Source organism: Cygnus atratus, chromosome 1, assembly GCF_013377495.2.
Source record: "Cygnus atratus isolate AKBS03 ecotype Queensland, Australia chromosome 1, CAtr_DNAZoo_HiC_assembly, whole genome shotgun sequence".
NCBI lineage: Eukaryota > Metazoa > Chordata > Aves > Anseriformes > Anatidae > Cygnus > Cygnus atratus.
The window spans coordinates 65,799,860-65,824,387 of NC_066362.1; the positions used below are offsets into that span (position 1 = coordinate 65,799,860).

The following is a 24,528-nucleotide window of genomic DNA, read 5'->3' on the forward strand; positions in this document are numbered from 1 at the left end:
ATCAATTCTCTTCATCTCCTTTTTCTCCCTCCTCTCCTTTAAGATACACCTGCAGAAGATGATCCGTCTCCCTGTGCCCCCCAGTCTGCACATGGGCGGCAGTGTCAGAATGGCACCGAATGCAAAGCAGGCTGGGAGGGACCCAAGCACGGCATTACGAACTTTGACAATTTTGCTTTTGCCATGCTGACGGTGTTTCAGTGCATCACGATGGAGGGCTGGACAGATGTACTCTACTGGGTACGTATCCGAAAATGATAAGCTAAAAGGCATGCTCATGTGCTCCATTTGTGTCGAAACTCTGGGGCTTTAGCTTGATCTTTGTTTTTCATGCTTGTTCTAGATAGTGAAGGCATGGTTGCTAGCATGGAGCTTTAATTAACTCAGCATATTAGTGAGTGAAATGGGAGGGTTTATATGGTGCAGTTAAATGTAAACATTGACTTTCCATTGAAATTATGTTGAAAGATGGCACATGGCTTACTAGTTGGCACATGGCTTATTGTTTTGAAGATACGCAATGTACCTTTGTTGACCAGAATGCCATATGAAGACCCTCTGTGCAGGGGTGAACTATTCCTTACGTCTCCAGATTACTGATGTTGAAGTATTTGTAAAAGGCAACTGGGTGCTTTACCCGTGGCATTACTGTAACAAAGGCACTATGCTGATCAGCTCACAGGTCTCACAAACCCCTCTTCATGCCAGCACTACTCCTGATTATGACTTTTATCCTAACACTAATTCTTAACTCTCTCCTTACTCTGATACTAGTATAAATCTTTGTTACATCTTTAGCCAAAAGATTGCATTCTTTAATCTAAATGCAGATTTTTAAATTAAATCTCGTCTTGTCCTTTACACTAAAACTGGAAAATTCAATGGCTTTTGTTTCTCCCTTGTAATCCCTGACCTGTTAGAGGAATTCAGTGGCAATACAATTATACTATAGGAGTTAAAATCAGATTTGGCCTTTACCTGTAAACCAGATATAAACACTCCTGTATTCAGCTCTTGCCATCAACTTTTGCAGCAATATGTTATGGTCCAGGCATTTAATCCACATACAGCTGAGTCCTGACTGCATAAGGGTAACCCTGGACTATGACTACATCTGACAACTGGCATGTTATGACACCTGGTTCTCCAAGATGATAGGAATTCCATTGTAAATAGGACTTGTGCTACAACACATGATGGAGTTCAGCTGAAGACCCAAAACACGTGAAAGGGTAATCTGGACTAAAGCAGGCTTGCATTGTTAATCAACATCAGCTTCTTTCTTAAACATGAGCCTGAAGCTGTATTCTACCCACCAGTGGGTTAGGGTTTACAAGATTTTCCTTTGAAGATTTAGCTTATCTGCAATAGATATTCTCTGTGTGGAACAGCTAACAGTTGTCTCTTTATCCTCTTAAATTTAGATTAGAACTGTGATTCTAGTTTCCTTCTAATGCCTGAGATAAAGTGCAGAGATCAAACCACAAGGAAAGTCTGAGGCTCGGAACATAAAAATTAGCTTTACTTGAAGAAAGGGTATAAATTAATAAAATAATGGAGAAGAATAGAGGTTAGGTCAGAATAGGAACTGGGCAAAACTACTCTACTGCTCTACTATGGCTGTATATGATATACCTGTCTTTTTGTCACATTTAGCTCACATTCCTCCAATCTCCTAGCACCATCTGTCTTTGTGTGATTGAGAGGATTTATGGGTAGTTCAGAGGAAATAGGAGAGAGTAAAAGATATCAGAAATAAACAAGAAAATAGCTTTGGCAGTGTATGTCATTTAGTATTGTGAAAGCTATCCACAAGTTATCATAATTTTCTCCAAGGGCACTTTTTACAAAAGACCCTTCCAATCCCTGCACTTTTGGGTCCATGCGTCATTTACATGACTGGATGTGAATCATTCAGAACTCAGTTATCAGTTATCTAATAAGAGAAGCCAAAAGCATATACTCACTGCTAAATGATTTTCCACCATGACTGCTGCAGATGGTCTGATTTTTTATGGTGTCCCTGCAGCAACCTGGATTTTAGCTGTTGGATTTTGTTTGATATTTAGCCAGTTTTTTTCACTAATTTTCTGAGTGGTTCTTTTTCCTTAAGAGACGATATGGTAAACTGAGACCTGGAATTAATACAAATTGATGGTCATTATTTTTAAGGGCAACCATATTGTTAGACTTTTAGGATATGGCTTTGATAGAACACTTGCCGTGGAAACAAAAATATTTGCTATCCTCAGTTCCCAGTTATTCCTAGACAACACTACAAAAGCTAGAATTAATGCTGCAGACACAATTTCAGTAACAGGAGGAGTACATTCAGTTTGTGTTTTTTAAAATATATATATGCATATATATATATATCACCTATGTTTAAAAGCTGTGAAATACCAAGTTTGAATAAATGCTTGAACACCTAAAATGACAGACATACTTAAGCTGCTGTAAATAATTCTAAGAACCTATTGTCCCATGTCACTTTTTACCTCTTTGTTTTATATATTGACAAAGTGGATAGAAGACAGCACTGATCAGTGTTTGCCATACAGTAGAGTAGGTATCTGAGATGTGATGAGTATTTCCTTCTGCAAAGAGGTTTGTGCTACTCTGGGGGCAAATGTTGATTGGAAAGTTACTACAGGGCATGCCTATGAGAAGCACTGTGGCTTTAATATTCATATGTAGAAACCATCTCTAAGCATTCACACAGCAATTCATATGTGGATTTCTCAAACCATTTCTGATACGTTTTATACAGTAAGTTTTATAGTCCATGCAAAGGGCATTCCTGCTTAAGCTAGCCAGATCAACAGAAATAATATTTCTGGATGGTAAAGAATACAAAAGATGCAGCATTTCAATTTCTGAGAGTGAATGAAAAGTTTTAGTAAGTGGGGTAGGATATAGATATGCATTTTAAACTTTGTGTGAGCCACCATTTATTTAGTGAAGACTGATTCACTCATAAGTCTACTTCCCATCCTCTGCCTTTTTAAGCCAGTAAGAGTGGACTCATTGTAGAAACCCACTGGGGGCTGCGTCTCCACAAGAGAGCAGAGACAGGAGACTATTCTATTCTCAGGTCAACAACAATTTGAAAGCTCTCCTGCGTCCACAGCGAGGTCATGGAAATTAAAATTTGCTTTATTAGGAGATATATCTGCACAATTAATTAAATTAAAAATCTAGTCATATATCTCCCCTCTCCAACTGCGCCCTGAGCTAGAGAGTTGGTATAAGAAAGGGTTTCTGCAATTCATACAATTATGGGGCTGAATTTTTTGGGTGGTGATTTTCAGAAGTCATTCCTTAAACTTAATGATATAAACTACTGGATTAATATTAAAAGTTCTAAGCATTCAGATTTTGAGCTGACTGTTAGGTTCTTAGCTCTTCTGAAATTCAATTTAGACACGTTTTGGATCCAATACTGCTGAGTTCAGTGTCAAATTTCCAATTTCAAAAAGTCAGGATCTCACCTTCTACATTGTAAAATCTTCATTATGCTGTCTAGATGTTCCACATGCAGTCATGTGTACAACATGAGGACTTACAGATGGCTGTTCAGGACCTTTGTGGCTGTTTTGATGGTCTTCCAAGGACATACATGTTGATGCAGGGAGTTTTCTTTGCTCCCTCCTTAAATCTGAAAATAAGACCCTGACCTAAAACTCAGTAGAACCATAGAGAAGGTTCTGGGCTGAATTACTTGGCTGGAAATGTTTAGCCAATGGAGCAGTTCCATTGGTTTGAACTTTTCTGTAAGCGCTTTTCAATTATATCTTCCTATTTCCTGAAATACAGCTTTTGAAAGATACCTAGATTCCTCTCAGTGAGAATGGAGGTACCTTAGAATATTTCAGCATGTTACCCTGAAAAATAAACTAGTAAAGTCATGAAACTCATGTCTGTCTTATGCCACACTTTTCAAGGTTAAGCCTGCATGTTTAAAAGTTAGAAAGCTATATGACCTTCCACAAACCCTGGACTCTTAATCCACTGAAGTAGCATTTCAAATTTTACCTTCAGTTTTCTGCTTCCTTCTTCACGCTTCCTCTCATGTCTCCTTCAGCTTTTCACATCTGTAGTGAAGCCTGTCTCTTTCATGGAGTACTGCTTCCCAGCCTGTGATCCATATACTAACAAAAAGGTGATCAGAGACAGGAAAGCAATAAACTTTTATTCCCTAGAAGGACTTGACATCAATAAGATCAATACACTTTCCAATCTCCTCTCTCAGTCAACAGATAAGATTTGTGAATAGATTGGCTTCTTTTGAAATGCAAAAGAAAAATGTTAGGAAAAATGGTTTGAGACTTCTATAGTGTCACGTAAGATAATTGCTTATAAGGAGGCAATTTTTAAATGTAAAATAACCATGTTGGACAAGATGAAAATCTTTGCAAAACAACCTCATTTACTTTATGCTAAAGAAATGATCTTTGTTGAAGGAGGTGTTAAGTGTTTGTAGGAGCACATCTACTACACTGCCTCAACATTTCGAGGCATATTTTGTCCCAATATAACTGCTGGGTGGCTTCGTCACACATGCAGTCAGATCATAGAATCATTTGAGCTGACAGACACCTCTACACATCATGATTTTTCTTAAGTGTTGTTGAAAGATTGAATTTATTATTCTCAAGACCCTTCTTAAAGTGTGATCAGCCAGCCTCAACAGCTTGCTCCCCTGTGCAGGCACCAAGGCCCATTTTTGAGGACCCCCTCAGCCTTGGGAGCTTTTGGCAGCAAGTGTAAAGCTAAATGTTACAAATTGAGTCATTTGGTGTTTAGTAATCAGTCTCTGCTGCAGTCCGTTATTTCTTATTGTCCTGTTGACTCAGGAGGAAAATAAATCCCTGTGCAGTTTCTAACAACCTATTTAAGTATTTGTAGGCATTTGTTGTGTCCCCTTAATCTTTTTCTAATCTGAGCAGATTTGGTTCTTTCAACCTTCCCTAATGGCACTTCCTTTTAATTATTTTTAATCAATTTGTTACTGTCCTTCAGGGAAGTTTCACTTCTGAGTTAAATACAACTTGGACTGTGCCCTGTCTCTAGAAAGGCTTTTATCTTTGTGCGAAATCTGCTTTCTGCAGCTGGAGCCCTGTGACACTGCATGCAAGACTGTCTACTGCCGCCTCAATCCTAAGTGCCTGGTCTCTCCATTCCCCTGCAATTAAGCAATCACATACATAAATGAAAACAGAGTTCAGAGCAAATGCAAAACGCAACAGAACATTGTTGCATTGGGCTGTTCATACTGCTGGGTAATGGAGAACCTTGACCTGGGATGTTTTGCATACAGCTTGGCCATTGCACCTTGAATTCTAGGACTGAATAATTCTACTTTATCTACTCCGTGATTATTAAATATTAATAATGAGCAGCCACAAGCCTGCTATCGTTTCTGGAATATTGGCTTTGTCCCATGTCGTTTGTGAAACTCATCAGAATGCTTGGTTGAGTCCCTGAAAATAACATGCAGTGCCTCCAGGGACAGTTTACCTCAAGGCTCTGACTGTAAACCAAAGACTGTGGTATTATTATAGATGGACTAGAGCCAGCTCTGGATCAGATCCAGAGCACTAACCTGTCTCTGGAATAAATGCCTGAACTGGCACATAGTAGATTGACTCCCTCAAATTTAAGTGTACAATCCTTGGTAGACTTGCCCAGTCCCTAGACAAGAAAACATTTTAGTGATCTAAGATAGGACAGCAGAGCCGCCACAGTGGAGTGAGACTGAATCAGTCAAAGCTTTCAGAAGCATCACATCCCCGAAGACAGCAAAGTGTTGCATATGCTAGATGGAGTGGGTTAGACAGGCTGTACTGGAAGACCCTTCTATCTCTGACTCTGAGAGATCATACCTCCAAGAGTCACTAAATGGAACTTGAAACTGGAGCTCATGGTCACCTTTACAATACCTGAGATTAAATTAAAATAGGAAATAAACTGGACAACAGGTATAATTTACTTTGCTGACAGCATTGAAATATCCTGAGCTTTTCTCATCCCTCCACAGCTTGTTGCAGCCAATGAGGAAGATATGAGGAATACAGTGATATTGCCACAAAGTGGAAGATGTTAAACGCAGAGCTGCAACCCCCAATTTTTGCCAGCTGTGTTTTTCCTTCTAACCATTTATTCTTGCAGCGCTTAGTCTTGATTTAGTAAGGCTTTCCACACAAGAGAATGATCTGATTCTAAGAATATATCTGTCTACGTTTCCATGGCGTTTATTCCCCATCCACCCCCATCCCTCCAAGAAAGTGCTCGGCTTTTATTGTTGTGGGGTTGAGGTTTTTTAATCATCTTTTTGGCAGGCTTTGGCATGGATGTGAAAAATTAACAAAGAATAAGCACGCAAGTATGAGCAACCCATCTCTGGGATTGCAGAGGTTATTTCTTCTCCTTCTGCTGTAACAGAGGTGGGTAAGGGAAGAGGGACCATAGTTCAGAGCACTGAAGGGCCACAGCACTAATGCACTAAAAAAAAAAGCAGTGTCCATCCTTAATTTGCATAAATGCTGACCTGAATTTTTTTCCTTTTTCTCATGAACAATTGCACATGCAACTGTCATGGTTGCCTATACTGCTGCCTTGAACATAACAGCAGTGACTTGCTGTTTGCCACCTGCCACAAAAAATCTGCTGCTGAACATTTGCTTTATGCAAAAGAGACAGTTATTTTGTGAAATGAAGTTTTCATGAGCCCTTCAGGCCTCAACTTTGGGCCTCTCAGCCCTCTTCCTCTGTATGAAAAGAAGCTATCTATTAAAAATAAGCTTCTTCATGGGATGGTTAATCGGGTGTTAGTGGAGACCTCTGCCCAGTGCTCCTGCGTGGGAAGGACCTCTTTAATTGCTCTGTCTTTCTGTTGCCCTTTCTCTATTCTTTCTTCTTTTGTTCTTCCTTAGGCTCTTTCCTAATTACTGCTATCTAATCACCACAGAGACCTTTCTTGTCTTTATTCTTTAATCTTTTATCCCAGAGCTATAAAATTAAGAGCAAAGCTACTGGGACACTTCTAAGTGTCTTAGGATTTTGAGTGCCTATGTTTGTGGGTGCGCCGTTTGGGCCATACTACCAGTTTTTCAAGAACTGATTATCACTGCCTTCTGAAGTAATCATCTTCAGAGGAGTTAAGTTTGGACCCAGATCCACTAGGCAGTTTCACAAATAACAGGCTTTGGTTCATTATCTAGTCCACAGGAAAGAAAAAGTGTGGAAGATATGCCTAAGGTCAGAACCCAAGTGGTGGCTCAAATACTGACGATTTATAATCCTTGAGTTTAATTTTGTTTCAACATCTTGTTTTCAAGATGTAAGGCAATACAACCAGTCCTTCACCAATCTCACTGTGAAAAAATAAGTCTTTTCCTGCCTGTGCAGAGAATTGGTTAACCACTGTTGTCTTTTTTTCATTGATTTCAGCGGGATTTCTGCCTAAGCAGAACTTGCAGGCTCTCTGATAGGTGGTCATGATGTCATAGCATATAGTTTAGCTGCTCTCATGGCATCCTCTACAGCCATTGTCTTCAAAATTCAATTCTATGAACTGTGTTCAAATTGAAGGGCTAAAAATGTCAGACATGTTTCCCTGAAGATGCAAAGTGACCAGAATTACTAAATGAAGGGTTTGGGACTGAGTCAGGGGACTTGTTGCCACAGAACATCCCTACTGTGGATTTTTAAAGCATATCTAGAAGTCAGTCCTGGACATTGTGCTCATCTTGTCTACATGGTGTTTCTGATAAGATTCACAAGGAAAAGAGAAGGGGCAGCCTTGTCGACTGATATACAGTTGCACCTTGTTCATATTCTCTGAGAGTTGTTTCTTCAGTATACCTCTAGTGCATAAGTGGGTAGTGTGCCTATCAGATGAAGACTTATTAGCTGTGTGCTATGAGATCTAAATATCATGCATTTTATTTGAGATTTTTGGGTGTGATTTCACAACTGAAAGGTGGATTCATCATCTGAAATATAGAACGGATTTCTAGCAATATCATAAATTGGGGAACTGGCTACAAATGCAAGTGGGATACACTGATCAAGCGCAAAAAAAAAGAATCAATAGTGGTGCCTCCCCTTAGTAAAGAAGGTAGTGATTATCTACAGCTTACAGTACTGTTTTTCATTATCTTTATTTTTAAGGACTTAATTGACTATGTAAATCAATGAACAGTATGTGTTCGTGTATTCCCATGCATGCAGCAATCAGTGCTGTTCTGATATACTTGTGGTAGAATTTGCTATCAGACTGCACTGAGATAAATAGAAGCCTTTCTTAAATAGCAGTACAATAAAACAGGCAGAAAATCCTTTCTGGATAATCAGCCCTGCAAACATAAATACAAAATAAACAGAGACAGGAAGGGAAAGCCCAGAATTCTAAGATGAAATGAAATCTTCAGATTTGGAAACTCACCATCATCGGGGATATTTTCATGCTTGAAATCAGCGTTTTATTCTTTTGGAGTGAATTTCCAAAGCCTTTAAAAGATGAAAAGGTTTTTAAATAACTAAGCAGCAGTAAGAGATGGAACCGCTGCAGTAGCTGTAATGAAAGAACTGTGAGCCCTGTGGCTAAATAGCCTTTGGGCTTTTGGATGACTTTTTCAAAGATCAACCTTTTCCTTTTCAAGGGGAAAAAAAAGCCGTATGCACTTAACGTAGGAACAAGGCAACACATGCAAAGCTCTGTTACTTTTGCCTCAGGAGGCCTAAATTCAAATCCTGATTAAGTCACACAAGTCAAAATAATTTTTGGAGGTCACTACACAGCATTTCTGCAACTTGTAAATTCACCCAACAAGCTAACCCAGTCGTGTAATCAGCCGCATGAGAGCATGGGGAGCCTTAATGGGTGATGGTTTCTGTACAGGGATCTGACTTCAGCAGAACACTGGAGACAGTTCAATAACATGAATCTCCTCTAAGTAGATCTACTGCTCAGGAGGCAAAAAGAGTAGTGCAATAAGAAGGCAAAGGTAATGCCACTGTTGATGTTAGCTGTTCAGTAGGGACGATAAGGAAAAATGGTCTGTCAGCTACCTGTATCAACGAGCCAAATGGATCAAGAGCAGGGGCATGGCATACTGGACTCCAGGCTATGTTTGTGGAAAGTCATGGAGACCTGCCCAGTCTGGGCATTTTATCTGTCGGAGTTATGCCTGGGTCAGTGTATCATCTGTTCTTTTGCAGCTGGTCTGTATGGCCCAGTCAGTCTCAATGCAGACAGAGGGTGACCTGAAACACCTTTAAAAAATAAAATAAAATAAAATAAAATAAAATAAAATAAAATAAAAATAAAATAGCAAACAAACAAAAAAAAACACGCTTTCGTTTAGAGGTGATTATTTTCATCCTCAAAATGCGACAGATCCAGTGCACTACAGAATAAGAGCTGCTTCATAACTTGGCAATAAATGAATATCAAGATTTGTCTTTGGGTAAAAACAGGCCAAAGAAAAATTTAAAACTAAAATGCATGTATGCAAATATATAGCTGAGATATTGCTATATAGAGGGATTTTGATTTGGAGTTAGTTGTCCGTTTGCATTTCTGTTTTGGAAGTTTGCATTGGGGTTTTTGGAAGTTGGGTTCCAAAGAATTATTGTTAGGCTGCTAGAACAGTAATTCAGAAGGGGTGAATACTCTGAAATCAGTGGGTCACTTCGTTCAACCTCCTACTTTGTTCTTGAAGCACTAGAATCAGCTCATGGCTGACTCATTTTAAATGCTTTTCATTCATCTCTCTCCAGTGTTGCCCTCAAGGATGTCAGTGTGCTCTGTACACTGAAGGATGAGTTCTGATCTTCCACTGGCACAGTTTCAGTTCTCTGCTTTCAGTGAAGTTAGTCTAGAATTAACACTTTGGCAAAAGAGGTCTACATATCCAAGCACAGAAACCGAGGGCTGCAAAGACAGTTGTGATACAGAACACCATGAATCTGCTTGTGTTTTCTATGCAGTGCTATAGGTTTTATTGGAAACAGTTCATGTAGCTGAAACTGGAGGGGGAACTGACATGAACTGGCCAGGCCACAAACATTGATGGCCTCTTTGATAGCAAAATCCTTCTCAGGCCTGCTTTTCTGAAACTGATTCCCATCTAGCTTACTTTGTTTCTGGAATGTCAGGGTATCTGGACTGGCGGTGACCACACGAGTCACTTTTCTATACTACTTTTCCAAAATGAACTTTAAAGAAGGAAGCAGTTATTTCCTAGCTAACTAGGAACAGAAGCAACCATGAGTAATCAATTATGATACCAACAGTTCTTCCTTAAATCTCAGTGGAAGACATGGTCTGATTGATTCTAAAGTCCATGGACAAGTGTTCTATGCTAAACTGAATTGAAATATATTGAAAAAAAGTTTGTTTGTTTTTGTGGTTTTCTGGTTTTGGTTGTTTGGTTTTTATTTTGCTTTTTGTTTTCCCCTCTTTTACATATTAAACCTAGAGAAAGAGGGTAAGGTGGCAAAGCAGGAGGTTTATTGGAGCTCTGAATTAAATTGCCTTTGATGTAAGAAATTCTAGCTGTGTAAATAATGTTTGCAGTAGGAGTTCAGAATCCCTGTATTGCCAAACACTCTGCAGAGGTACATAATGCCCTCCATTTAAAAAAAAAAAAAAAATTAAAAGCACAGGTGGTATTATCCCACTATTATTTTTGTTTTCCCACCCTTAGTATAATTGACTACAGGAATTTCCCAGTGATACTTGCACTAACATTTCAATATGCTTAGGTTATGTCAGCAAAATCCACTTTTGAGGTTGTTGACTTGCCATGGTAACCTGTGCCCCTTTGGGACATTACTGGTACTAATAGATCTTGCAACTAGGTGAAATCAAAACTAAGTAACACTGTTGTTCTCTTCAAATCAAGGGAGAGCCTAACTTTCTATTTATCTGTTTTGAAATGATAAGTGTGAAGTCAAATGCCAGCAACCTTTAGCAGTAGAAGGAAGGACAGTAGACTTGTGTGAAGGCCACTTAAAATTATGGGTTTAATTAAGACAGTAGTAAACAGACCCATGTAAATATTCCCTCTACCTCTTCTGCAAGCACAAACTACCATGCCATAGAAATATGGGATCAGTGAGCATTTTCAAAACAAGTAGCTTGCAGTGGAAAAAGTTCAGCTCAATCATTGTGTACCACAGACATTTTGACCTGCCGGTATTTGAATGCAAATTTTAATTCTCTTCCCACTCTCAGACAGAGACCTCATATTTCCCATAATAGCTCAGCCTGTTAAAGAACAGCCAGCTACAAAAAAACAATGTGCACCCAGACCAAAAACAGATGAAATATGAATATAGAAAGTTACCAAAGAATGAAATGATATCATGGAGTCCAGTGGCTATACAGTGGCGGGTAAAAAATGCAGTGGAAGGATTCATTGTCAACATTATGGTATCAGCAATCTGGGGCTAGATGATTTAAAATTGTTGCTTTTTTTATGTCTCAGACTTTATACAGCCTTTCCCGCTGCAGAAGGGGGCATATCCATGGAAAGGTGGGGCCATATTTAATGAGTGATGAAAATATAACTCAGTGCTGCTATAAAGAAACAAGCTTGGCATATTCTATCGGTAGCAATGCACTTCCTGCATACTATGTGCAACAAAAATAAAATACCATTTGCTTCATATCTTTTATGTTTTCTTCATTGGAGGGAGTTCATATAAAGACAAAATGCCATTCCACTGTGATTGTATACTTGCAGAGAAGTTCAAGTAGCTATTCTACATGTTTTCAGTTTGTCTGCCATCAAGCAGCTGACAGTTAGAAGGTCGTGCTTCAGGATCTCTACTCTAGCCTTGTTCTTGCACAGATTACCATAGCCTGGTAGGGCCCTTCTGCAGGATTCCTGCTTTTACACTGACCAAGAATTTCAAGCCAGTCAAGGTGTGCTTTTTTCTGAAGCGTGTGCTCTTGTGACTCTGAAATTGAGCCTGGCACTGCTTTCAATTGTCTTCTTCATAGAGCAGTGTGGGAAGCTTGGTCAGTTCTGGATACTTCAATGTCTTATCAAGAAAATTGGGCAGTATAGCAGTGAATTATAGCTATACCCAAAGTTTTTTTTTCTGAAATGAATCACGAATTAATGTTCTTCTGGATCAGAGAAGGTGTCCTTTGGTGAGGACATCTAGACCAGATTCAGCATAGTCTTTGTTGACAGGGTTGAAGAGGCAACCTCTGCAGACTCCATCTTTTCATATGTCTGCTTGCTTCCCCTTCTCTCTTCTGTACTCATCTTGAATTGTTTCCCTTGATGTTTCTGTTGTCTTTATCAAGGCAGTCCTTTCTCAGTAAATGTCTCCATTTAGCTCCTGTGGTGAGTTCTGAACAAACAGCTAATACTTCTGGCTCAGGGTGGAATTTCAATTTGCTCTTTCTGTCACTACACAACACATAGAACAATTGGGGAACCAAGGTGCATGTAGGAATCTTGGAACACTACATATTATTCTTCCCACTGCCATGTATGATGACTATTGCCTACATTATTTGCTTTTATCTACAGTGACCATATACCAGAAAAACCTGTCTGGAGCATTTTTTTGCTCTGTTTTATGATCCCTGTGCACTTGTCTTCACCCAGTTCTGTCTTGCCTGTGTCCTGAAGACACTCTGCAAAAGGATTCTAGCTGTCTATTTGCACATACAAAATTTGTAAAATTCCATAATTGAGGTTAGACAGTAAGAAGAGACTTATAAGTGCTTGGAGATGACAGCTGAGCTTAAAACTTGCCTTTCCCTTAAGAACTTCAAAATAAAGCAAATGTGATTGTCAAAACAAATAATTTTTAGCATGAGCAACTGATCAAGTGCTGCTCCTTCCTTTGAGTGTCATCAGACTGAGCCTGGGATGAACACTCCAGTCTCTTCTTTGCATCCATCTGATAGCATCAGCTACAAAATACAGAGTATTTCAGAACGGTTGTAAGGAGCACCTGTGGCCTACAGTCCTTTTAAGACCATTAGAATGTCAATGCTTAGAAAGAAATTCTACCCAGAATAAGAGCAAATGCATCTGGAGTCCTTTGCTTATATTTTATGCCATTCGTAAGAAATTTTATTCTATTGATTCCAAGCCCATAAAAGTAAGTCTAGTTCCTTTGTTTTTTCTTCCTTTTTAATATATATTTTTGCTTATTTGGGGAGGTTGTAATTTTTTCACCCCCTTCTCTCTCCTTTACCTTGAGTCAGCTCCGAGACCTTCAATTCCCACTCCTTATCACCTGTCTTTAAGACTCAGGAAGGCTTAAAGTATTTCAAGTTGACAAGATAAATGATAATACTTCTCATGATGCACTAGAATGTCTAGACTGAAATGCTTAAATCTTTTTGCTTGAACCAATGATTTTGTAATTTCTTAGTCACTGTGTACACAAAACTTCTAATTTTATGGAGCTTTTTTCCCCTGGGAATTTCAGAAAATGAGCTCTTTATCATATATTTCTCCCAGTCCTGTGCCTCATCCCATTCAAGCAGAGCACTTATGCATATCCGTTCAATTCTGCTGGTAACAATAATATTGACCATTGGCTTTAATGGAATTACTCATATGCTGTAAATTATGCACATACATGAGTACTAGATTAAAAACCAACCAAGTGAAGACAACTAATTAGATTTCAAATATTGAAGGATCTGCAAGGTGGAATCTTCATCCTTAGGATAATAATGCAGTAAGTCTAAATCCATCTTTAAAGACATATGATGGGTAATAAATATGTGCCTTTTCTTGCTCCTTCTGTGAATGGTGAAGTCAGACAGACAGAAACTGTATATAGACTTACTTGAGGTGTATGTAGAGACCAACCAGGGATTTCTAAAGCAAAAATGTGCTTTTTTTCATGTCATTATTGACAAGCTGTGTATGAGTCTTAAAATATTCAGGTTCCAAGCACAATAGCAGATTCGGAATCTGTAGGATTTCAGTGCTATATAATCAATCCCACAGTTTGTCCCACAAGTTAGAAGTGCTTATGGAACTTGACATATATAGAAAGCCAATTTTCGTACTGTGTCTCTTTATAATCCCTCATTCAAATCTTCTTGGGGCTTCTTTTTAGCATTAATAGTTTTGTGAAAAAGTTAGGAATTGTGAATAACAATGAGTAATTTCCTTGTTAAAAGTAACGCTAGATTAGTGTGATTTATAATAAGTTGCAAAATGCATAATTAATATATTTAGCACGTTACATGGAAGAAGCAGTATAACATACACAGGACTGGGCAACCTGACCTAGTGGGTGGCATCCCTGCCCATGGCAGAGGGGTTGGAACTATGTGATCTTCAAGCTCCCTTCCAACCCAAGCTGTTCTGTGATTCTATGACTGTTTAGAGGTCAAAGAAGAATACCGTGTGCAGGATTTGTTACCAGATCTAACCAGCAAAGCTAAATTCCTGCAAATGCAGGGGTTGGTTTGTTTGCGTCACAGTCTGAATGGTCAAAGACCAATTAACTAGAAGAACATGCTCAGAAGAGCATAACCACTAAAGACCCAGTTGTCAGATGACTTAGATCTCTAATGAGACATTGAGAGAAAGGAAGGAATCAGACCTTTCACATTACAAGTCCTCAGAGTGCTCTGTCTACTAGCAAGAGCTCTTAAAGTAAAGAGAACAAGGACGTCAGAGCCAAGGTTTTCCTAAGCCTGAATCAGCTTTGCAGTTGAAAAGTTAACCAGAAAAGAAGGATTTATTGAACAAATTGTTTCTTTTTTGTTTGCTGAGCAGCCTCAAAAATCACGCTATCACCACTTACAGTCGTTAGTTGGATGTCGTTAGGAGCTGCTAGCAATATCCTTTTGTTCATTTGGGATGAGTATTTTTTTCCGCAGATATTTCTGCAGATGTGATATCTCTAGAATGAGGAAAGGTATCAAAAAGAATCTTTCAAAGTTTTGCTTCTTCACTGTATTGATTTACCTGGACACTTTCTAGCAAATCACCCTGCCTTAATTACTTCTGAAGGGTTGCATCAATTTTATCAGATCATTTTAGTTCACTGACTGGATGAATGCAAAGCATTTTAGTCAGTCAATGTCAAGTTTAAAAAAAAAAAAGTAAACCTTTAACTATTGTGAAGCAGTATGAAAGTATAATGGAAGAAGAAGAAATAATAGAAGAGTAACAGTACTTTGCTTTATGGGCCACATAGCCTTTGCCTGAGACCTAGGGTTTACTGACTACCTATAATGTAGATTCCTTTTGAATATGCTCAACGCAGCTGTAGCTGTGAAGGGTGAGGCTCCATCCTTGGTTTATTTTAATTCTTTTTGTGCTTGAATTCTGACTAAAGAAGTTTGGGGGAAACATTTTTCCCTCACAATGCAAGGCAATGCATTATCCAATAAAAAAGTTTCTAATGTTGTTTGAGCAGAGTTTAAAGTCATAGTTCCATAAGCATATGAGAATAAATTGCATTTACCTAAATATTCGCGGGAAGAGAAGCAAAGAGGGAGTGGAAAAGGGAAAAAAATAATACAAAGCTTTTCATTTTGTAATTGATCAGTGATAAATATCTAGGTCTCATGTTAGTATGTATATACATGGTCCTTTATGTATCACCTGTTAGTAGGGTACCATTTGATCTATAATCAAAGCCGAGGATACAACTTCTACACATCCTTAAATTCTGAAGGTGCTTAAGTACTTTTCCCAAAACAGAGGGTTTTAAAAATGAAGGCTTCAAGCAGGAAGCTATGTTCAAAGACAGTTAAATGTTGCCTGTACCTCCTCTTCTTTCTGCTGTCTCCTTCAACATATATTCTCCAATTTTATTTCCCTATATGATTACAAGCAATATTTAGTTTCAGCTAGAGATCTTGCTATTGGCCATAACCATTGTGTATGGCTAGATAATTTCCTGAGGCAGTGAATTCCACAGATTGGATTTAGCCTGCAAAAAATAGCATTTCTACTCAAAATTTCCCAATTTACTGCCCTTTAATTTTATTGAGTACTCTGCTCTTCTTGATTAATGTCACTCTGTGAAAGGTTATACACTTCATTATAGAATACTTGAAGCACTTGACTTGTATATAAAAAAAGGCTATCATAACATTCTATAGTCATTAAAAATCAATTAGCAATTTATTCAAGAAATAGAAGGCTAACCCTGGTGTCCCAGATAACTTGCTAAGCCGTTGCTCTCCAGTATTGTGCACTGAACAAGATAGACTTCAGATTTTTTCTTCAACTGTCCATTTAGTATGAGTGGCTTGCTGCTTTCCAGTGACAGCTGCCCTTCTACAATGGATTAAACTTCTGCTGTAACTTGAGCTTGTCAGTTGTTTATGAAAGACATTTGGCACAAAGTGTAAGGGTGTAGGTATGTGAATTGCCAGGTCAGCAGAATTTAGTGAATTGTGTCTTCCTCTCCTATTATCTGGATGAAAGATGTCCACTGTGTGCTTAGTGATGCTGGACCATTATATTAATAGAAAATATGCCTCTAACATTATCTTTGAACTATGATGCTAGTGTAATGAACGAGAAACTTGAAAAATGTGCGTAGCTATTGTTCCTGGGGGGAAAAAAAAAAAAAAAAAAAACTCTAAACAACCAGAGCACCCATGTCTCATGTAGCTCCAATAATATGTCTTCACCTAGTTCTGAAGAACCAAAAGATATAGGCATAAAAGTGTATTTATGGAGACAAATCGACTTTTCATTGCTTGGCCCATACTGAAACTGCTGGTTGTAATTGTGATTAACAAACAACAGAATTAAAAATCCTGGTGCTATTGCTAGGCGATTATCTGTGTCATTGAGAAAAAAGCCTTCAACTGGAGGTTGCAATGCTAAGGTCATAGCAATTAAGGATGCTTGGAAAAGAAGAGGTCTCCCACAATACACAATGTTCATCAGACTTCCTGAGATATGCTGAAATGCTTTTTCTTCATCTTGATGTTGAGCAGTTTCTTTGACTTGCAAGAAAAAGAAAAAAAAAGTATCAGAATCCAATTCCTTTGGTTTGTGTGTAGTGAAGTTGTTTGTGTTTGGTGAAATTGTTTGTAGTGAAATTATTTGCTTTGTCCAGAGAGGAAAAAATGACTCCAAGTTTGTTTATAACAAGGGATATGTGTTGCAACCAATGCAATGGGAGACATGGGTTTTCCCAGAAAGATAGTTTAGCAAAACACACCAAAACAAAGACCAGGTCATGTGGCAGTTAAGTGTGTAGTGGGTATCCAACATATGACAGGCTACTTCTCAGTCTCTGACAAAAGAATAAATTGTGTATGTCCATCCCAACTTGGTTCACGGTACTTAAAGCTAATATAGTTCCTCCTATAGGAGCAATCATTGCTTCTTACGAGTATTTATTGACTGGACTCAAGGCAAAAGAATGACACAGATCCAGAAATGCTTGAAGAGAATGCCAGGTGTGTTCCTTTAATCACAGTATTTCCAAGCATAACAAGCAGGACTCTAATTATATAGACCTGCTCAAAATATAATGTTCTAAAGATCTTCTTAATTCTGATTATGTAACTTGTTCAGAAAACAGGACACAGTCTTGTATGTCAGGGAATGCATATCTCTGTCCTCTTATTGTAGGTGTCTAGGATGACCAGGCAGTAAATCCATTCATTAAGGCTGAGAAGTGGTGCAGAGTGTTACTGACCGTAGTGGTCCCTTCTGTCACCGCAAAATTGAGAAACTATCCAAAACAATGTTGATGTTAGAGGGAAAACTTAGAAGCCCTTCAGAGAAAAATCCTGTCCTGTTCCTTTCAGCCCAAGTGAGTAGGTAAACTACAGTATGAACAGGCATTTACAAAGTGCAGTAATTTGGTCCTAGTCCCAATCCCATCCACATGAGCCCAGAGCAAAGTTAGAGCGTTGCTGTATGAGGGGCTAAGCTGGATTCTTCAGAGGCCATTTGGTCACTAAGGAGTCTCCTGAGCAAACTTCTTCCTAGAGGGGACAGAGGTTCAGCCTAATTCAGCTTCAGTGATCTTGAGTCTGCACCTGAATACTGAGATGAAATGGTGACATTTTGTTGTACAGTACCCAGTGAGGCAAGGCAGTATCTCACTTTGTAGATTGGAAGGCTAAAGCATAGTGAGCCAAAATGATGTCCCACAGTGCTAGAGAAGGTATCTAGCAAATCAAGAGAAGGAATCTAAGACCCTAATCTCTGAGGTGCCCCTAAGAGGTGACACATCAGCAGCGTTCAGAATTGTACCAACTTTCTCACTGTTGACAGTAGTGAGATGTAAGCGTGGAGAAGTGAGCTATAAAAGGTCAGGCAGTTTGACTCAGAAAGCAGAATTATTTCTATAAATGACCATCTGTAGATCTATACTAATGCTATGCTTCCAGCTGACCTAGCAATCATCCCACACATACTTAAATTGACACCAAGCTGAATCACCTTGACTGCTGTAACTGAAATATTGTCATTCAAATCTACACTGGCTGATAGTCTTTGTTCAGACCTGTAAATGATCTTCCTTTTCTGTTGAGATTCATATGTTTAATAATAAACACCCCAGGGAGAAATAAACAGAGAAAAAGTGCACTCAGCAACCAGGGAGCTAAACTGGCTATCAGCATTTGTACTGTCTATCCTAGTGATGTAACTTATAAGAGATCCCCTTTGTGTTCACTGTAGGCAACACTACAAAAAAATATTCTGTAGACCTAATTTTCTACACTCAGTAATGTGTAAATGGTAAATCTCCTTCTGATTGTCATGACCCTGTGCAGCTTCTCTATTTCATTAGCATAATTAGGAAAAATCATCTGTACCACCTAAGTTATGTTTTCAGTGAAAGCCTCCAGCTTCAGTCAACAGGACACGTGTATGCATGCACATGTGATTAATAGCTCCTTATTTGCAGAATAATGACGTTTCCAAGAAGCGTTTTCAATGAAAGACAGATGCAAGGTTTTTAATGATAACTGTATGGGAGCATTGTTCAGTTGTGGGTAGTCTATCCTGGACTTCTAGGATACTTCCATTTTAGAGGAAGCATTTCCAGATATTTGGAAGGATAAAATCTTAGCCAAGGATTTAACGTTTCTTAAATGTTGATACGTTACTGTTACTGTTTTGAGTAAGTGTTACTTCTTTTTTCCCCAAACCTCTGCCAAACAGCCTACATCTCTGCATTTCTCTTGAAAATATTTTTCAAGATCAAATAGTAAACTCACAGTGTGCTGTCTCCATACCAAAGCTTTTTGTTTGTGTTTTTACATAGTTTACCAAATACCTAATGTTACATCAACATATAACATACATTCCTAGCACCTGTGGGTCAGTTTCACAATATTTGGAATGATCTCACCTTCTGCTAAATAAAACAAGATGTGACAGTATCCTACATATGGAGTCCAGCAAGAAAGAGAGAGAGTAAATACTCAGCTATCTGCCAAGTACTGATGATTTCTCTGCTCTTGAGAAGATACCACTGTCTCTGCTTCTCAGCTTACCCATTACATATATGGCTGAGCAGTAAAAAGGAGGTGAAAAATGGACCTCACAAATGTTCAGTCTGAAAAGTCCTAAATGCTCTGCTATACCAGGAAGTAGGTCTATTTTTCAGGACCAAGTTGTGCTGATGCTAGCTGATGTAATCGTTATGCAATTGTGCAGGCACTGGGACTAACCAGAGTACACTGTATTCTACTTATATACCTTACCAGACCACAGAGGAAGCTTCTTGTCATCTGGAAATTTCTTCATGCCAGAGCAGTAGAAAGTTCTCTACCAGAAATTTTGGCATTTGTTATTTAAGATTCACTCATACCACAACTTTTATAAGTTCTACTTTTCCAGCTGACTTTCCCAGATGAAGAAAAATACTGCCAATAGATAAGTGCCACATAGCTGAGACTTTTTTATCACCATCCATCATAATTAAAAGGAAGTCAAGTCGTCATTGTGCCTGCATAAATTCTTATAGCAGTTTCTCAGTCATTCTTAATCATTGTTTGTGTGGAATTATTTATATAGATAGTTGCATTCTTTGTAGGAGAGAGAGGATGTTAAGTCCAATTTCTTGACCTAATTCCAGCTTAGGTAGTTATGCTTTGCCTGCCTGATTTATCTGCTGTGATTGTGGGTGAATATTTGCTTCCATCTTGTATCATAGTGTTTTGTTTTCTTTAATGCATTGCTGTGTTTCACAGCAGAGGTGTCTGTGGGATGGTCATGTCATGTGGAATGCAATATGTCTTGCAAACATAAAGAATAATTAGTGATATTCCCATAATAACTGAGCAATTCTACAACAGTATTCAAAGGGAAAGTGGGTAATATACTTAGGGACTGTTAGAGAAACTCCTGAATTTCTGAAGAGAGGTGTTTCAGGTACTCTCTTCTGACTACAAAATCCATCAGTCCTGTGAGGAAGCAGCTGATGAACTGTTTTCACAGAGGTAGATTTTGAACTTCCTTTTTAATGAGTCTCCTTCAGTTAAGTTGCAGCTGAAAGAGCCCAGAGATAGAATTCTGTATTGGCCCATTGACTGTGGACTGTTGCCAGACATGGACTTTAATGACTGTACTTTGAAAGTAAAATGGATGATGTACCTCCATCCACAAAGAACTGATTATATTAGTGTTACTCTCCTGCCTTGTCTTGCTGAAGGTCTGAAATTCCTTTCCTGAGTTGTTAAGAATCTTGAGTCAGATCACCTCCCCTAAAGTGTGTCTCAGTGCCCATGTATGGAAGAATATTTCTTCTGGGATCACAACAAATGCTTAGATTGCAAAGACGAGAGCATTTTCCTAGAAGGAGAGAACAACATACGATAGAATTTTACAAGTGTGGAAAACAAAGGAACCTAAGTTGCTTTATGCCTTTTAGGTACTTTCAAGTCTGCAATTTAAGTTCATAAATCATTTTAGTGCTCCTGAATATGTTAACCACCATCTGTTTCTTTAATGATGCTGTGTCTGGCTCAGAAGATAAGTGTTTATGAAAAGTAATGAAGAAGGGGTTTTGGTATTTTGATACCATCATGAAAATGAGATATTGAGGTATCCAGCAACTTTCCAAAATTTTGAACTTCAGAGGACTCTTCAAGATAAAATGGTGTTTATATGCTACATGCTTTTAGAATATGTAAAATATGTGCTAGTGTTGCTGTACACATAATACAGGTTCTGGTGCTAAAATAATAGTCTGCTGGCTTCATTTGCAGATTTTTGTAGCAATGTTAAAGACAGATCTATGTTCATGCCATTCAGTTTACAGTCTCAAATTCTTCGAGTATTCACTTGTGTAGGAATCACATTTTGAAAGAGAGATTCATCCTTCAAGGAGAGAAAGGAAGTTTGTGAGAAAGCTTTAGGTCACACAATCATTCAGGTTGGAAAAGACCTCTAAGATCATCTAGTCCAACCTTTAGATTGTCTAGTCCAAACTTTAAGTCCTGAAAGGACTTCTCTCAAAAGCATACAGCTACTGCCCTGACTGTGGAAAACTAAAGATTACCAGAGAATTGCCAGGGAAAGGTAAGTATATGTCCACAGTTACCACATACTTTTCTCTGAAGTGTGTGTACCTGTGCTGCAAATGGGAAATAAATATAATCTGACAACACACTGAGGTAATGCTTAGCAAAACCTAGCAACTTTTTCACAAGCAGAAAGCACACGCACAGAGATTAGAACAGAAGTTTAGAAGTCATTGGATGGACCCTTGTGGTGCTGTGGGTAAACTCCAGAAAGTGATAGTCTGCAACTTTGAGCATTCAAAGAAGTGCCAGTACAGCACATAGTTGTATTCTCAATCTGTATTAATCACTGCCTGTAAAGAAACAGCTGGAGGAAAAAAGCAATCAAAGCAGAGGTCACACCAGAAAGAACATACAGAAACACTTGCTATGATTATGTGTAAACCAACCACAGGCTCTGTTTACAAACCTTTCCATCTGTTCCTTTGCCTAATCATTTCTGCTTTCCCTCTCTGTCTTCTAACTTTCCTTCGTCTTTCCAGATGCAGGACGCTATGGGCTATGAGTTACCATGGGTGTATTTTGTCAGTCTGGTCATCTTTGGATCCTTTTTCGTTCTAAATCTGGTTCTTGGTGTGTTGAGCGGGTAAGCTGACAGTTTTGGTGTCCTTTTTCCAATGCTACAGGGCAAGACTCCATAATAAGGGTTCTTCCCTGTCACCAGGATTCTTTTGGAGGGATTAAAAATCTGAATCCAAGGAAGCTTTCACATCAGCTCTCAAAAATCTTGACCAAATATTCAAACTTGGCAAATAACAATGCAGGTAACAGAATAGGTATGCTGACAAAGAAATTTAATGTCTGGGCATCCAAAATTGCTAATGTCAACCTTCCATAAATTTCCAGAAAAATGATTATTGAAAATTTTATTGCTGGTGACTTGGGATCTCTTTGGCTGGAGCCTTGCAATGCTCAGAAACTGAGCTTGTCTCACTAATTATCATTCCACTCTTCCAGGTCAATGATGCCATAGGAAGGGACTGGCCCTGGATCTATTTTGTTACACTAATCATCATAGGGTCATTTTTTGTACTTAACTTGGTTCTCGGTGTACTTAGCGGGTAAGCAGTACCAGGAAAATGTTTTGTTATTGTTTATTTTTAAAAATTTGTATTTCTATTCCAACTCTGTTGTTACCAAAACAACGGGCAATGGTGGGTTGATCTCAGGAATCTTTATAGAAGACCTGGGCTATTGCTGTGCAAATAGCAAAACATGGCATTCCTAATGGCATGGAAAGAGTCTTTTGATTAAACCAAAGGAAAAAAAATAAAAAAAAAAAAAAACTATGACTGTAACTTTCCTCTACCTAAATCCTCTACCTATTCTCTGTGGGAAGAGGACAATACTATGTTCCACTGTTTAACTGCCTGTGGGTGAAGCATACCATTCACCATGGAAGGGGATTACAGTAAAATCTCTAGAAGAGTCATTGGGACTGAAGGAGGAATGAGAGCACGAGACAAATCCCTTCACAGTTGTGGGATGAGATTCCTGCCAAATTATGTCTTCTCACATGAGATATTTTAACATTGCTTAATATCTCTAAACCACAGCCTAATGGGAGACTATTTTCCCTGAAGAGTGTCCTGGGCACATTTCTTCTTCAATAAGCACATCTTCTCTGTTGTGCGGATTACAAGCCTAAAATTATGCAGGGAGGAAAGATCATTTCTCTCTGACCTTTCCTAAGGATGAACAGAGAAGCAGGATAATTTCTTCTAGTGTTTAAACATCCCTAAGTCATCTAGACATGTAGCTGTATTTCAGTTCTGCTGTATAACCCTCACTGCGAAGCAGCATTTTGGTAGATATGATTAAAAACAATTGATATTGTCCCCTGTAGATAAAAACTTACTGCCCCTGGGGAGCCAGATAATTAGAGGAATCAAGCCAGTCAACATTCCTCACACAATTATTTTTTTTACAGATCTCCTAGAATTAAGCTTCGAATTCTGTATTTGGGCATGACTGGGTGCCTATAGCCATTCCACGTAGATGGATAAATATGCTGTGAGGGCTTTTATGCATCCTCTTTTTCTTTGTTTCTAACATCATGCCTCTCTCAATGAGTTCTAAATGAATTTGGTCAGAGCCTGTACTTGTTGCCTCAGTGGGAAACCCTTAAATCTCCTGTCTTTTGATCATAAGAGGGGGAATATCATCTCTGAGCAGGAGGGAAGCCTTGATGCTTCACAGAAATTGTGTCCTCAGTGTTTGTGCCAACAACATAGGAAAGGCAGTAGTACGACTAGAGAAGAAAATCCTCCATTGATCATCCTGCGAAGAGAAAGATAATAGCAGATCTACAGAAGGTGTTGCTATTGTCTTCATTACTTCATTAAAGGAGACATGCAGCTAAGAAAGCTGCTGCAAAAGAGAAGAGTTTCCAAGCAGTAAATGGAGAGGGACAAAATGCCCAGTAATGAAGTGTCAGGCAATAGTCTGCGTTTGGATTTCTGGAGAGTGATACTCTGGGTACAATTTTAAAATGTAAGCTCCTCATTTCTCCATGCGGATGCTCAAATCAGCAGGTAAGGATGTCAGCAGTAGAGGAGGAGGATGACCAGCTGACAGCGGGTAAGCAGTCTGTTGTATCAGAAATGCACTCGAGGACCATGTAAGACGGTGGTTGAAGATTCTGTAATATCTGATTTGATAAAACAGTGCCTGAGAGCCCAGCCTTGAGGAGTGCATATTGTTGAAGCATTGCTGATTCAATTTACCGACACTTGGATTTGTGTCTGTACATAGTGGAAATTTGCATTTCCTCTCTCTTTTGTTTTTTAACCTAAGAAAGTGTTTTGGGGCCTAGATACTCCATCTCCTGAGATACTGCAGCCAAAGCACCACAGCTAGTGGTGAGAGATGGAAACTGTCTGTAGGGAGAACTGAAATCAAAGATGAAGTTCACCTTGCTTAATCTGTGAGTCACTATTTCTGGCTGTGTTCACACTATTATGACAGCTGCACTGTTTCTGCAGTTTTTCTCCCAACTGGAGAAAAGT

At 38.8% G+C, this 24,528-nt stretch overlaps 1 protein-coding gene across 4 annotated transcripts in view; it reads left to right on the top strand.

The window, feature by feature from the left end:
* The window catches only part of CACNA1C (calcium voltage-gated channel subunit alpha1 C), a 478,980-nt gene that overhangs the window by 312,187 nt on the left and 142,265 nt on the right, over positions 1-24,528 (top strand). For 2 of the 4 annotated variants that reach the window (XM_035550684.1, XM_035550685.1), the window contains exons 7-8: positions 44-240; positions 22,003-22,106. In XM_035550684.1, coding sequence (XP_035406577.1) covers positions 44-240; positions 22,003-22,106 — 301 coding nt within the window. Of the gene's footprint in view, positions 1-43; positions 241-22,002; positions 22,107-22,477; positions 22,582-24,528 lie in introns of all 4 variants that reach the window. The other 2 variants (XM_035550683.1, XM_050708637.1) reach the window with 1 other exon arrangement.